Source organism: Xyrauchen texanus, chromosome 30 (genome assembly GCF_025860055.1).
Source record: "Xyrauchen texanus isolate HMW12.3.18 chromosome 30, RBS_HiC_50CHRs, whole genome shotgun sequence".
In the NCBI taxonomy this organism is placed as follows: domain Eukaryota; kingdom Metazoa; phylum Chordata; class Actinopteri; order Cypriniformes; family Catostomidae; genus Xyrauchen; species Xyrauchen texanus.
In genome coordinates this window covers 21,479,269-21,495,328 of record NC_068305.1, presented here as the reverse complement: position 1 = coordinate 21,495,328, position 16,060 = coordinate 21,479,269, and the positions used below count along the sequence as shown (strand labels likewise).

The following is a 16,060-nucleotide window of genomic DNA, read 5'->3' as shown; positions in this document are numbered from 1 at the left end:
CCGTCGCATTGGTGAGCTGTAAAACCGCACGCTTGAAATATACACTAAAGTTCATTGTTTGTTTGTCGAAGTAGAGTTGGATATCACATGTTGTTATTTCATGAATGGAGAGCAATTTTTTAGGAAAGTTCAGTGCAATGTAGACTAATAACATCTGAAAGATATTTAATGATTCTCAACATGTTAGGATTCAAATCAAAGTTCTAGTTTTGGATGTAACGTTTTAGAGTGAGAGTGACAAATTGTATCCCAGTGACAAAGTGCTCAGAGGATGCTCTTTCAGAGTTCAACATTGTCTCAGATGTTTCACCTTAAATTAAACAATTGTTGACATACTGGAAGAGTATAGAGCTTTAACATTAGTGTTAGCTCAGATATTTTGGTCTTTGTGGAATTTTATGAGAAATGTTTGAGGGTCTATTTCTCAAGATACATTTTTGAAAAGCATGAGACTCCATTTGCTCGCCATTAATAGCTGTCTATGAGAAACAATTAAGATTTTAAAGAGATCATTTTTGTTATTTCATTTTTCGGGATTGCACATAGCGCTTTTCACTGCAGATATGTTACACTAGAAATTTACCACTGACCCAAAAAGACACCCATGCAGGCAATTTATCTTATCGGCATACATGCACATGAAGACACTTTGGTCCTGATGTGGGCCCCATGGTGACCACAGACAGGTCCATCACTCCATTAGACAGAGTGAGCATGTGTGCCTGTCCTGTTTCTTGGAGTGTGTGTGTGTGTGTGTGTGTGTGTGTGTGTGTGTGTGTGTGTGTGTGTGTGTGTGTGTGTGTGTGTGTGTGTGTGTGTGTGTGTGGCTTACCCCATTACTCAGCCCCTGTGGAGCATTCCAGTAATAGCAACAGGGCTGAGAGAAAAAAAAAGGGAAATAAGGAGAGGATAATCAAAAAAGAGGAATATCTTTGGGCTTGTTTTGAGACTGCTTTCTAATCTGTGTCACATGGAGTCACATTACCATAACATGTGAAACCGAGAGATTCATGGCTGCACAGCAATGTCTATGACAATGTCTGTAGGATGGTAATGACATTTAGCAAATAGATCATCTAATTATGGATAAAACCATCTTTAACTAAAAAGGGTAACTTCCCATCTATTGGCAGTTGTTGTGTACATTCAGTGTGCAAAAGCCAAGAAAACTAAATTCTTAATCATTTTTTTCACTTTGAATAAGAGAGAAAAATAAAAGGTCATAGAAACAGTGTGCCAATAATATAATTAAATCAGTTGTGTAGCAGTAATGGGTAGCAGGTCTGTTCTGAGAGGGTCACATCAAGGAACAACAATGCAAAATGGAAATAATATAATGCAACACATAATTTAGGATAGGAAGTAAATATGTTTATCAACTTTTTAAAAGGAGGATAAAATGGTTACCGTACTTTCTGACCTTAAAGGTTGTTCGTTCAATCAAACTCCACAAATTATAGTGCAGATTCATCTATCATTTTGTAGAAGCCATCTATTTTAGATAAAAGCTCAAATGGACATAAAATTCTTCTTGCAGCAAGAATGAATATGGTTTATGATGACCACAACATGTTTTGTGCGTGGAATTATTGGCTTAATAAATATAATAAGTAAATAATAAAAATACATTTCAATATTTGAATTTTATGGAAATTTTTCTTTTCTTTGCATGATACGATTTTGGAACAGTATTGGGCCACCACTTGATATCTAAATCAAATGTGTAAAATCTGGGGCCCAAAGCAAAACCAGTTGAGAACCACTGCCCTAAACCATATCTGTCTAAGATGTGACCTCAGGCACTCCCCCTCTTTCGGTCCAGTTTTCTCTTTTGTATGTCGCTGTTTCTCAATTCTTTGTTGCAGATGGCCATGCTTAGAGAGAGGGAGAGAAAGAAAGGGAGTGACAAAAATAGTTGGGCCACTTTGCTCCCAGTAACAGATGAGTCCTACTTTTCACTCCAGACCCATTTCAAGGATAATGACCTATAGAGAGAAAAGCACACACACACACACACACACACATACACACCTCTAACCAATATACCAGAGGGGAAGGAGGGAAGGAGGAAACATGAGAAGGTCATGGAGGAAAGGCATCTCCTTTCTCTCTGTCTAGTCCAGCTTATTAGCCTGATCATTAAAGGGATAGTTCAACCAAAAATGAAAAAATTGTCATTACTGACCCTCAAATTGTTCTGAACCTGTATGACTTTCTTTTTTTCTTTCGTGAAACACAAGGTGAGATGTTAGGCAGAATGTTAGCCTCGGTCACCATTCACTTTGATGCAATGAAAAAAAAAAAAGATACAATGAAAGTGAATTATGACTGACACTAACATTCTGCCTAACACCTATTCCATTGGGGGGGATCATACAGGTTTGGAATAATATGAGAGTGAGTAAATGATGACAGAATGTTAATTATTGGGTGAAATATTCCTTTAAGGCAACAAGAAAATCCCATTGAGTTTGTGTGCGTGTATGTGTAGAGCAATTCTCAGCATTGCCTGAGCAGTGAGAGCAGAAAAAGGTCTGTCTATCATTTATTAATGATGCCGTGGAGACAGAGCGGGTCGACCTGCTAGTGCTCCGGGCCCCCTGCTGCTCTGTGCGAGATGGGGTCAAATTTACACTTTCATCTTCTCTCAGTCCCAATCAGAGTCACCATGGGCATTATAGCAGAGTAGCAGACTTCACATGGAACTGTATTGCGGTGGTTCGGCACAGTTTATGCGGTCATAATAACCCTAAGACTAAATGATGAACCATATACACTGTAGAGGCAAAACTTGATATTTAGAAATTTTAAACATTGTTTTCTGTCCATGTGATCATAAATTAAATAACTCGTCAAACATCATAATCTCTCTATTGGTTGAATTTACCCCTACTGCACTTTTTTCTATACTGTTTACAGGGTTCGCACAAGGTCCTTGAAGTGCATAAAGCACTTGAATTTAGCTCTTAATAATTTAAGTACTGGAATACCTGGAAAATCGCCTTGTTCTGTTGAAAAGTGCTTGAGATATAAACAGTCCATTTCTTCTGTGTAATTTGTATCCAGTAAAGATGAGATCCTGCACTCCAGTTAAGTTGAATAATGTGTCTTTTAACAGCCTTTCTGTTCTTTACAGTCAGATAAAAAAGTAAAAATAAATATTAAATTTGATCACAAATAGCATGGATACGCTAAAAAAACAAGACTTCTCTCTCGTTAATAAATGAACCTGAACCGATGTACGAGTCTGTGAGATGCCAGTTAAACTCTTAAAATGACAGTACTATTATAGCGCTTGTTATACAAATGAATGTAAACTCAGTGTTGTTACTTGTAAATAGTACACATTATTTAAAACATTGACAACTCATACAATTATTATATATACAATTTCAAGATATAAAATGAATTAATATAAAGTTAAAGTTGCAGCATGTATTTTTGAAATACATGCTGCACGTCACCTTTTGCTCCGAAAAGGTGACGTATAGCATGTATTTCACACTTCCTCAGCTGACGTCGTTCCTATAAATATTCAATTACACATTGTGTCATGTATACTTGGACAGACAGATGAAGAATGTAGCTCAACTTTGAAAAACCTGCTGTAGCTCAATTATAATTGCAAGAACCAATGACATTTGTCAACATAGCACAAATTTTATTTCTGCTAGAAGCTATTTTTTTTTCCCTTTTCTCCCAATTTGGCATGCCCAATTCCCACTACTTAGTAGGTCCTCATGGTGGCACGGTTAATCACCTCAATCCGGGTGGTGGAGGACAAGTTTCAGTTGCCTCCGCTTCTGAGACCGTCAACCACGCATTTTATTATGTGGCTCATTGAGCATGACACTGCAGAGACTTCACATGTGAAGGCTCATGCTATTCTCCGCGATCCACACACAGCTTGCCATGCGCCCCATTGAGAGCGAGAACCACTTATTGTGACCACAGTGACTCTACCCTCCCTAGCAACCGGGCCAATTTGGTTGCTTAGGAGACCTGGCTGGAGTCACTCAGCACACCCTGGATTTGAACTCGCGACTCCAGGGGTGGTAGTCCGCGTCAATACTCACTGAGCTACCCAGACCCCCAGAAGCAATAGTCTTGGCATGTAAACAATAACAGAACATTATTCTTTGGATGCTGCAAGCAGTTCACCTCCTCGCTAATAAGTTTAAGTTTGAAAACACATTGATTTTGCTACGTTTACATTTCCCATCCACACTAGAACGCTGTTTTCCTCCACTGAAAAAGGAGACTGCCGAAAAATCTCTCCATAACCACAAACTTCGGGAAACAATGACATTAGGGAACTGAAAATAGAGTTTTCAAGTGCTAACGGATTAGTGTGGACGTGGCCGCAGAGTAGCTAGATGTGCAGGTGTCATAGCTGTTACTATATTTTATATTTGAGTGAAGCTTGAACACTGTTATACAATACCGAAATGAACAGTTTTATAAACAAGTTGCCTAGGACTGTAAGCATCATGCTTTATTCTTTATAGAGAAGAAACAGAGGTCACCAGAAAACATCACCTTGAGATCAGTAGTTAGAAAGACACTGAAGAACAGAGAACAAACCCTGAATGACTTTCCACCTCACCAGCTTCACATTCAGAAAACTGAATCCACCCCCTCCCACACTTGCTCCCTCTCTCTTTGTTAACCCGATTTTTCTCCTCATGACATTCATTCCTGTCTTTCTCCCTCGTGATACTTCTCTCAGACAGCAGCAGGGTGTAAGAGTGTGATGAGCCTTGTAGAATGCCCTCCAGAACATAAGAAGAAATAAATGTATAATTTATGTTGTCAAACAATCTGTGTAGCAAACTCATTTGACATAAAGGAGAGCTCATTTTCTACTCTGCTGAGTGTATGTACTGTAAGTGGCAATATGTTCAGGATGTGTTGACAGCTTAGTTTGGTACAGCTGTAATTTGCATACTCATGCCCTCTGGTAATCACCTGACAGGAATGTGAAATAGACCAAAGAAAAGACCAAACCGCCTGTGCTGTCACATTTTGCCATTTTCCACTTTATCTTCTGTTACTCTGACAGACAGAGAAATGTTTCCTCTTTTTTTTTATTATTATCAAACTTTTTGTCTGATGTCTTTTGTGCTTCTTTGATCTCTTTGTGAATAAGTGATGCTGGTAAGTGTCATAAGCTTTTGTTGTTAAACCTCACGAGAAAAGCACTATATCTTTGTGAGGAACTGTGTTCTGCATCCATCTAGTGGTGATAAAAGAAATTGCAAGTTTGCTATTATTACACAATCACAACAAAGTGTGTACTTAGATGTTTAAATTAGTTGTCAAAGATACAATTATTTTCCATATCCCATCGTAATATGCAGAAACAACTAAAGCCATAGTCCTTATTTAGACTAACGCCATCTTTGAATTGTAATGGAAATGACAATGAGGCTGTGAGGGACTAACAGGCTGTGTCTCGTTTGGAAGGATGTGTCTTCCGGAGGTTGCATTTGTTGGCTGCATATGTCATCAAGGCTTCTTCGTTTCAGAAAAGTGAATAGGACACTTGGAATGCAGCCTTCGAATGCGACCTTCCTTCACGGGAATTCGGAGGATGCATGAGGTGTATCCTTCGTGAGCACTCATAACCCACAATTCTTTGCTTCAACGGAAATGTCAAAAAAATAAATAACGCCAATTTGCCCGTAAATATGATGTTCAAATGCAAGGAATGTCAATTCCCAAGTTGAAGTACCTCAATAGATGGGTGCAGAGTATATAATATGTATAATTGTATTAATATATTATTAAAATAAAGTATTAGACTAAAAGTACACCTGTAAAATCAATTTTCTTTTCTCTTTACATCATTATAACTCTCCTAAAATGTTTGCAGCCTTACAAATGAGCCTCAGTTTCTTCCATGGGTTGTACTGCAGTTTAAAGTGTTTTTGGATCATTCCCTGGACAAAACATTTATAAAATATCATCGGCTCTTTGGTGTTATCAAAACATCAAAGCCCTGTTTGGTTCAGTATCCCAAGCAGCTCGACAAAGCAACATTAAGTTGACCAATAGTGTGAGTTTGGGGTGGGACTATGTGTTTTTACAAGCAATGGAAGACTGGAGAGTTTTCTGGAATCTGTTTGAAAACAGTGTTTTTAAAATTCCATTTTGGCGGCACTTATGACAGAAATGTCACACTTCAGCTTTAAAGGAATAGTTCACCCAAAATGTAAATTATCTCATCATTTACTCACCCTTATGCCATACCAGATGTGTGACTGACTTTCATTTGCTGAACTCAAATTAAGATTTGTAGAAGTATTTCTCAGCTCATTAGATCCATACTATGCAAGTGAATGGGTGCCAAAATTTTGAAAAATCACATAAATCAGCATAAAAGCAATCCAATTGGTTTTATCAATGTCTTCAGAAGTGATATGATAGGTGTGTGTGAGAAACAGACTGATATTTATGTCCATTTTTACTATAAATTGTTCTCCCTGCTCATTCAATCTCCACTTCAACTTTCACAATCTTCTTCTTGTGTCTTTAGTGATACACATTCTTCATGTATATCACCCACTAATGGGTAATGAGAAGAATTTCTAGCAAAACAGGAGTTAAATGTTGATCTGTTTCTCATTCACACCTGTCATATCACTTCTGAAGATATGGATTAAAACACTGGAGTTGTATGCGTTTGGCACCCATTCACTTGCATTGTATGGACCTACAGAGCTGAAATATTTTTTTCTAAAAATCACAATTATAGTTCTGCAGAAGGAAGAAAGTCATTCACATCTAGGATGGAATGAGGGTAAGAATTTTTATTTTTTTATGAACTATCCACTTAATAAAGTATAATGCAATCACAAGTTACTACTCTGTACTATTAAATTGCAAAATTTTAGCATTGTAGAAATCCACTATTCACAGTCAGCCATGATTCATTTATCCATGACTGAAAAAGTTCAATAACAGTGTCGTTACTCAGATTAAGCGAGTAGTATTCAGCTAGTCATATGAGCCCAACGTGGCAGCCCCCATAAGGGGACCCTCTCCATGTAGAATAAAACAGCTTTTATAAGGTTACTGAAGTCTTCATCACATGTGGGTGCTCATGATTTTATACACATATTTCAAAAGTACTATTAATTTCTTTATGAGTAAAATTTTTTTTAATGAGGAAAGAAAAATACTGAGTGCACCTTTAACTGCAAAAAACATTATTCATCACCTTTAAGGCCTCAAGCAGAGGCAAAAGGGTCATAGGATAACAATTTGCTTGTGTATGTCTTCACAGGTCAAGCTTCCTTTCCCTGTTGATCAAATCACAAATCTTCCACGCAATGACTTCCAAATGATGGTGAAAATGCACAAGCTGACCTCAGAGCAGCTGGAATTCATCCACGATGTGCGCCGACGCAGTAAAAACCGCATCGCAGCCCAGCGCTGCCGCAAAAGGAAATTGGACTGCATCCTCAACCTCGAGTGTGAAATTCGCAAACTGGTTAGTACACAAACATGCCTCCATGTATCTCTCGTGCCAAAACATTTTGATCGTACAAGTTGGCCTTCAGGCTTTTATGAGCAACTATAAGTGGCATGGGACCCCATCACCACCATAGTCCACCCTCCCATCTGTCACGTTACCATGGCACCACCGATACCTGTCAATCACAGCACCGGTCGCAGTGCTGTTTCCGTGACAGAGCCAGATGTCTTTGATGTGTGTTGTGGTGTATGTGCATGAATCCTGCCCTTTGATGCCACAAGCATCAGCCTGAAATCAGCACGAGATATGCCTCTGCTCCTCTTCTCCTAATCCTCTTCCAGCCACTTATCATCAGAGTTTGATGGCTATATTAAAGCACAACTCAAATGAAATTGTACCATGGATGCGTTTATGAAGGCAGAAGGTCTTTGTGTCAATGGGGATTAAGAGGGGTAACACAGTATTGGTTCTGCAGGGTGACCTACAGTACATATCTGAGCCAATCCCTATAGATCTCTGTACATGCATAACAAAGTGTGTATGCATGTGTGTGTGGGTGTTGATGTAGAGATCTACAGTAGAAGTAGAAGCAATGTGCAAAAGCTATCAATGCTGAACAAGGCTGATCCCACAGGTACAGTGTACGCTCAAAACAGATTTCCACAGTATAATACATGACAAAGTGTGTGGACACCCAAAAATCACACCCATATATGCTTGTTGAACATATTAATTTCCAAAACTATGGGCGTTAATAGGCAGCTGGTCCTCCTGAACAGCTTCCACTATTCTGGGAATACGTTCCACTAAATGTTACAACATGGCTGTGGAGATTTGCTCACATTCAGCTACAGTGAGGTCAGGTACGGGATGTTGCAGGATGGTCCTGCCTTGCAGTTCCAATTTATTCCAAAGGTTTTCAGTTGGTTTCATGTCTGGGCTTTGTTCAGGCCACTCAATTTCTTCCACACCAGACCCAGTAAATAATTTATTTGTGCACCTCACTTTTGTCAAAGTGGCATTGTCATGCTGAAACAGAGAAGGGCCTCTTATCACTGTTGCCACATAATTGGAAGCACACAGCTCTCTAGAATGTCCTTTTTACAGTAATATTAAGATTTGTCTTGAATTAAGAGACCTAGAGATGACATATCATTCTGGCCATTTAATTTGCATCATTGTTTCCCAACCCTGTTCATGAGGCATCTGTGATCAGCATATCTGACTTGGCACAGGTTTTAACTTCCTGATGTAACCCATAGTGGCTGGAAGACTCTCACTCACACCTATGGGGCAATTTAGAGTCTCCAATTCACTTTACCTGCAGGTTTTTAAACCTGCAGGAAACACACACAAACACAGGGAGAACATGAAAACTCCTTTAAGGTTAATGCTCTATTGAGTTTTAAATCAACAAAACTAACCTCCCTATCCTAAACCTTAATTCTAACCGATACGAAACAGCAAATGTGACATGAAAAACTCAATTGCTGAAGCAACCATGTCATTTTGTGGCGTCTCTATGACACCTCGCATGCTCTTCTGGAATCGTACCCTGCTCCTTTGTATTGCAAGTACTACGCTCTATCAGTTGAGATATAGTGCAATTTAATCACACTTGAACAAGATTGAAAACGTATTTGGCTATGTAAATGTCATAAGATAGCATTGAGTGAAGAGCAGAGCGAAAAGCAAGTCATATGATTTAATTATCTGCTAAATCGTTGTTGTAGTGCCTCTAGGTTCAACATGAAACTTCCACAATACAACGATCCATGTAAAACATATTTAGCAAAAATGTAGGTCAAGTAATGTGTTTCCATGAGACCAGGTTGACATTTTCACAAATGCAGGTCTAAAATCTATTGAGTGGCTGTGTTTTTATGTGTGCCCAGGTTTGTGAGAAGGAGAAGCTGTTGACGGAGCGTAATCAGTTGAAGTCATGTATGGGAGAGTTATGGGAGAACTTCTCCTGTCTGTCTGAGGAGGTGTGTCGAGATGTGCAGCTGAGCCCAGAACAGGTACATCACTACTGCCCCATACTGTGTCCCAGCAACGCCACTGGCAACCAGGCCCTGCCAACCGGCAGCATTGACCTCACCACTTGCTCCAACCCCGAACAGAGCTTCCTCAAATCGGCCACCACAACAGACAGGAAAAAGCGACCGGTGTCAGCCAAGTGGAAGACCGGAAACGGGCCAGAAAATGCAGGCAATGATGGGGAGGAGCAAGAAGCTGGCTCCGCCTACCTTGAGGCGGGGCTTTCCCTGGAACAGTCCAATCAGACAGTGACAGTAGACTTCTGTCAAGAGATGACAGATAAATGTACAACCGACGAACAGCCCAGAAAGGACTGTACCTAATGACAGTGGAATCTGTGTTTGTTTGTTTCTTTTATGATTTTTTTATTATTTAATTTAGTTATGTCTTCTGACATACCCTCAAGAGGGCTGTTGAGATGGCCAGCCTCTGCCAGTGTTTTTTATTTTATATATATTTATGTCTTGTATTGTCTTTTTTAAAACAAAGTTTGACACTACAGTTGTCTTAACAGCAGCAATACTGTTTTCCAGGTTCTCGCTCTTTCAGCCAGTGGCTGAGACCTTCTCACAGAACTTCAAATGGTGCTAAACCTTTCCATGATGGTGACTTCTTCTGTGGTCTCACTGTCTGTTTCCTATTACAGTCCATACAAATGGGATGAGGACTGACCACATCTCAAATTCAGACCTCTCCGGACCTAGCAGCAGCTTTTCACTCTACCCCCCTCCCACCCCCACCTCAATTCACTGTTCCTTCCCTCTACCTCCAAATCTCGCTTTCTCTCTTTACTCTCTTTGTGGCCCTTGTCACAGTAACTTCAAACTCAGGAAATATTCTGAATGTTCAGTATAATTCATAAAAAATAAGAATACAGATTCTGTATACTTAAAAGATTTTTTTTTCTACAGCAGCTAGACTGTAAATGTCCATATGCAAATATGTCTTCTGCATCATACGTTTGTAAAGGACTGTGTTACCACAACACTTAATTTGTACAGACAGTGGTATCTAAAAACATTCCTTCTTTGCCTTCCACAGCACTGATATGAAAGTAAGACGGATAGACAGATGAGTAAAGAATGATTCAAATAATGGTTTAGCCACCTTTTGCATCAGCAATACTGTACAATTTGGATGTTTTTGAGAATAATGTACTAAGTGCTTGCTTCGCAGAAAGTGTATTGTAAATACTATGGAGCATGAAGACAGTCTGAGTAATATTGTACAGGTAGAAACTTAGATGGTTTATTTGTTTGAATTTGTTTCTCTCTCTCTCTCTCTCTCTGGGGTTGGATCAAGCACGTTTTGTCACAAAGGGAAAATCGTCGCTGTTTCCTGTCTCATATGAATTCCCCACAACAATGGGCTTGCTTAAACTCAGGAAACGAGCATTGTTACACTCACTTATCCACATGCATGCACAGACACCCACACACTTGCTCACATATGAAAGGAACACAGTCCACACTGCAGTGCATAGAGCCCCATGCATGTAATTTGGATTTTAATGGTGTGGACGATGTCATGTGCGTATAGTGACCTCACCGCCACTGGTGAGCTATTCTTGATTAAATGTGAAAAGACTCCCAGCTTGATGTGCTTTTCCGAGAAAACCCTATTTGTTATCAGTATTTACAGCTGCTGCGCATGGGCTGCTGTGCTCACAGACACCTCTTGGAACAATTTCAGTGTTATGTTAGAAAACGTCTTCATAAAATTACACCCTTTCAGTCTCGGGCCGTCAGAGGTCAGATGAAGGACCCTGCCCTCACCTGCGGCACTTTCTCTCATTCCTCTCTCAGCACTCTTTGACCGTTTAGCACTTCTGAAAGGGTAGATTCATTTTCAGGACCCTGAAAAGTCTGAAATTGAAGCACTTAACACGGATGCTTAAAAGCGTCTCTCCAGGCAGATTATCTGATACGTTTTAGTGTTCATATACAACATTTATATGAATGACATAATGAGCATTTTCAGGAATTTGATTCATTTGCATCATTTAATAAAAATATTTAAAGTTTAATATCGCAATAGGAGGGTGTTCACAACATATATTTATGGAAGACACTAAAAAAGCTGAAAAATCTGACAATTGGATGGAATAAACCCATTCTTTAAAGATGTCCTATATAGTTCCCTTAATTGTACATTTGTTAGACAAGTATATCCATACTAATGAGATTGCATGCTGCCTGTATATTTTAAATAGTTTGTTTAGACTTTCTTTACCTCAAGATGTAGTCCTCATAAAAATGGTTTTAATCCAGACAAGTTTACTTTGGTTTCAGTGAGCAAAAAATGACTTGGAAAACTGAATAAAATGGTTTATTAATGGTTACAAAGACAATCCCAGCTATTTTTTAAAGATCTCCTAATGTGACAAAGTTGGGAATGCCATTTGTCCCCTAAAGCTATATGTGTGTGTGCTTGTGTATTTGTGAGTCTGATGGTTTGATATTGTTTGATATTCAGACGCATTGCAAGTTCTCAGACATACATACCTTACTTTCTCCCTCTCGTATGCAAGGCTCATGTACACACATGCATATATGTATTAACATACACAAGCACACTCACTCATGCTGGATGGGGTGTCCTCTCCTTGGGGTATAGAATCTAGAGGTGTTGTGATGGATAGTTGTGCTATTGTTTTTCTTGTGGATCTGTTCTTTCGCTCTTTATCTCTCACTCTGCCTTTCTCTCTTTTTCTAAAGAAATTTAAACAGTATTTGCCATTTCTAAATTGTAATCAGGTACAAGACTAGGACTAAAGATTTATGGGTCCAGGTGGACATTGGTGTACACATATGCAAATCATCCCTATAATCAGGGCCGTAGCAAGGTAATCTGGGCCCCCTGACTGTATATTGCTCTGGGCCCCTTTCCTATTAAAAAAATACAGTTTAGAATTTGTTTTGGGGGCCCCTGGACCTTTGGGCCCATAGAATCGTTACTACCTTTCACACCACTAGCTACGGCCCTGCCTATAATTATATTTTTGTTGCTAGTCTCATGTTGTATAAATAATGAATAATGAAACGTGGAAAGGATGAATTTCCATTTGACAAGCACACTGTCGTACACTCGAGAATCTACATCAGCCTTTGAGATGAATAAACAGTTTTGACATTTATAGAGGGGGAAAAAGTTTCCGCTCGCAACAACAGGCATTCAAAACATTTCTGGCAATTCTCCCAGATCCGCTCTCTATGATCTTAGCTGTTTGTTTTCCTCAGATAGCAGTGTATTTGTTGTGTATTTGTGGGCTGTACATGATACTGCTGACTCCTCACACTTGCACACTTGGCCTTAAGAGCCTGGGGAACTTTTGGTTCAGGCTGACATTTTGATGCAGATGTGGATGGATAGAAGAGATGGTTAGACTGGGAGTTTGATCACATGACAGTGGAATTCAGACCTCTGTTAGCCTCTGCTCCTAAACGCTGCGTCATGTTTGCCTCCACGGTGACTTCAAGGGTTCAGCTTGGTCACCTGGTTACAGGAAGCCTCACAGGTTTAAGTAAGCTTATTAGCTCTACTCTCAAAAACACTTTTGCTAGTTTTTGTTGTTTTATTGAGGTTTTTATTTTCTCATCAGACTTATGGTTGCTCTTGTGTCTTGTCTCAGGGTGTGTGCCAACAGTTTTTTATTCGGTTTTCAGATCTATTTAAACATTTCTGATGGTAGCTGGTAAGCTCAGCTTTCTTTCTCGTCATATTTTTTTTGTGTCTTGCTTATTTGTGTGTGTCTTTTGATTCTTATAAATCTAATGGGTGATTGGTATGATTTTTTTTTTTCATGTTTCTAAGCTAATAATTGATGCATAGAGAGAAAAAAAAAAAATATCGATTTGCACAAGTCTTTCGGATGAAAACCCAACAAGGGCTATGGGAAATCTCAAAATAAAATCCAGCAATTCGTTTTTGGTTTTAAATTGGCTGCTAGAGCTAATCTGTTTCTAAGCTAAACTTTCAATCTGCAGTTTGCAGTCAGCTAAGCAAATGCATATTCAAAGTATATTTTAAGCTGCAGTAAATGTAATTCAGTATCGATTATCAGTACTGTATAAGAAAATGCCCTCTTCTTCGTAAGCTGTTTTGAATTGAAATTGTTGTTTAAATTGTTCTTTTTGTTTCATTTGTGCTGCTTCTCTGAAATATTAACACTGGCGTTCCAAAGGTTGCTTTTTTGACAAGGATAAAAACTTGCCTTTTTCACAATTAGCTTAACTTTATAAAACATTTTGTATTCCAACTGAACACACAAGCTGAACTCATCCAAACAGCGAAACAAAAAGGCAAAATGTTTACAAAAAAAAAAAGTGTCATGTTTTTATGAGAATTTACCATGTACATAGAAATTGTGAGGATAATTTAAATGGGTAGTTTTAGTGTTCTCTCTTTGTTTTTGTATGTTTTTAAAAGATTAAAGAGAAATGGCATTTTGAGAACTATGCTCCTTTTCCTCAAGTTGTCTTTTCACCCGACGGGGATGCTCAAGTGTACCATGAATACAAAGTGCACCTCCAACTTTGCCTTAGAACTTACAGAGGTCATAGTTCACATTCAAGTGAAGTGTGTATGCAGGGGCAATGAGACCCCATATTTCGGCTAGCAGAGCGGACTCTTTCTCACAATTATCTACCTGTGAAATCCTTCATACCTCTCATAATTGGTCAATGACTGTATCAGCAAACTGCATCAGGTGTTTTTTCTACATACTTTTTACACAGATTATATGGATTATTGTATTGGTAGATTTTGGTGCATCATTTTGAATGGATTAGCTCATTGGCTTGTAGTCACAAACATTGTTTTTTCTCTCACTCTTTATCTGTCTTTCTGACTAATTTTTTTTTTCTAGGAAGAAATATTGTTAATATTTGAGGTAGCTGTTTCTTTGATTATTCTATACTAAGAGTTTTTCCTTTTTTTCATTTTTAAATGCTACATGACCCTAATGAATTTAATGACTTCAAAACCATTGTACATACGGTATTGTGCAGGACTCATTTTCATGCATTTCAATTGCTAGTGTTAAATAAATGACAAATTTTGTCTAGACACCATTTCTGTTTATGAAATAAAGAAACATATCATGTATGTTGTTTTATGGTTGTTTGATTCACCGTTTTGATGACACCATTTGCCAGATAGCAAATTAAAACTGTGGTTTAAGCGTAAGAATATTTGAAGTATTAAATCCAGAGCTTTTCTTATTCATTTTCTGTCTATTTTGTATGCTGATCAACCTAGTTTCTAACCAAACAAGTTCATTTATTTGGAAATAAACACTTGGAGTAAAAGGCTCCCTCGGGTTGAGTAAAAGGCCACTAGGCGATTTAAAGTGATATTGTTTAGATATAGGGGCAATAGCTATTGTGCAAAATTTGTCAATTGATGCAAATATATTTTTGAGACACCAAGATGCTTTTTTTGCTACAGGTACTGTAGGCGATTTTTTTAATGGAAATATATAATAAATATTTCTACTCCCTTAAAGATATTAATGAAATAATTCCCATTCTCTGTGACAGTTGTAGACTTTGTAAACAGCAAGAAAAATGTGTTTTGTGATGCTTTTCACTATGGAGGACGAGGACTGCCATTCCTAAAAATGTATAAATATAGAAATACATTTGAAATTAATGAAAAAGAGTACATATAAATACATACATAAGCATTTATACTTTTATTTCCTTGTGTATGTATAATTGTACTAATTTATTTCCATATTTATTACCTTAATAATTATTTACATATTTATATACTTCCACATTTATTTATTTCTACATTTATTTGTCCATATGGAAATGAGGGGGCGTGCTTTATCCCTGAGGCATAGCAGTTGAACTCAGAGTGATCCAGTGGAGCTTAGATGCCACAGTGACATCTTGTGGTTGACAAATTAAATACAACTGAAACATAGTCAAAGATGGGTATTAATGGGTTTGAAATGGGTACTGCAGTCCAAATTATCATACAATTATTATATTATTTAAAAATATTGGAGAGTTGTCTGCCCTGCCCCAGACTTGAAGCTCATGCGGGTTGCCAGAATGTTGACACACAAATTAGCCAAATGAGCATCTGTTTTAAAAGATTTCTGGGCTTTAAGCTGTCTTCATCTTCTAAAGTCATCTTCAATATTTATCCTTGTTTTACTACGCCTCTGGTCATTGTGGTTTTTAGACGGATGGTGAGGCTATTTAGGTCCGGTGGAATCTGTTATCTCTTATCCAGTTCGTTTGCTGTCTTCCATGGCTGCAGCACTCAGTGTTGTTTGCCTGCAATCTTGTTCAAATCTGGCAACCCAGTAGTGTCAAATACTGTTGGTGAGTGGGCAGTGGGCGGGATCACACAGGCCAAAACATAAACATAAATTCCTGGTGGGAATGGAAACTTCAAAGTAGAATATACTGGCTGTAGCATTGTTTTTGGAGAAGTATTTCAACTTGACATGTTTCTTAGTTCTTTAATTACATAGTATGGTCATTTTATGATTTAGTGCAGTAAAAATATTACATAGAGCACCTT

At 38.3% G+C, this 16,060-nt stretch overlaps 1 protein-coding gene across 1 annotated transcript in view; it reads left to right on the top strand.

Annotated features, from left to right (window-relative positions):
- Positions 1-14,725, top strand: part of LOC127624325 (transcription regulator protein BACH2-like) — a 57,945-nt gene extending 43,220 nt beyond the window's left edge. Inside the window, exons 4-5 of the mRNA XM_052099105.1 lie at positions 7,289-7,495; positions 9,376-14,725. Coding sequence (XP_051955065.1) covers positions 7,289-7,495; positions 9,376-9,843 — 675 coding nt within the window. The 3' untranslated portion in view covers positions 9,844-14,725. The remainder of the gene's footprint in view (positions 1-7,288; positions 7,496-9,375) is intronic.
- Positions 14,726-16,060: the final 1,335 nt, after the last annotated feature.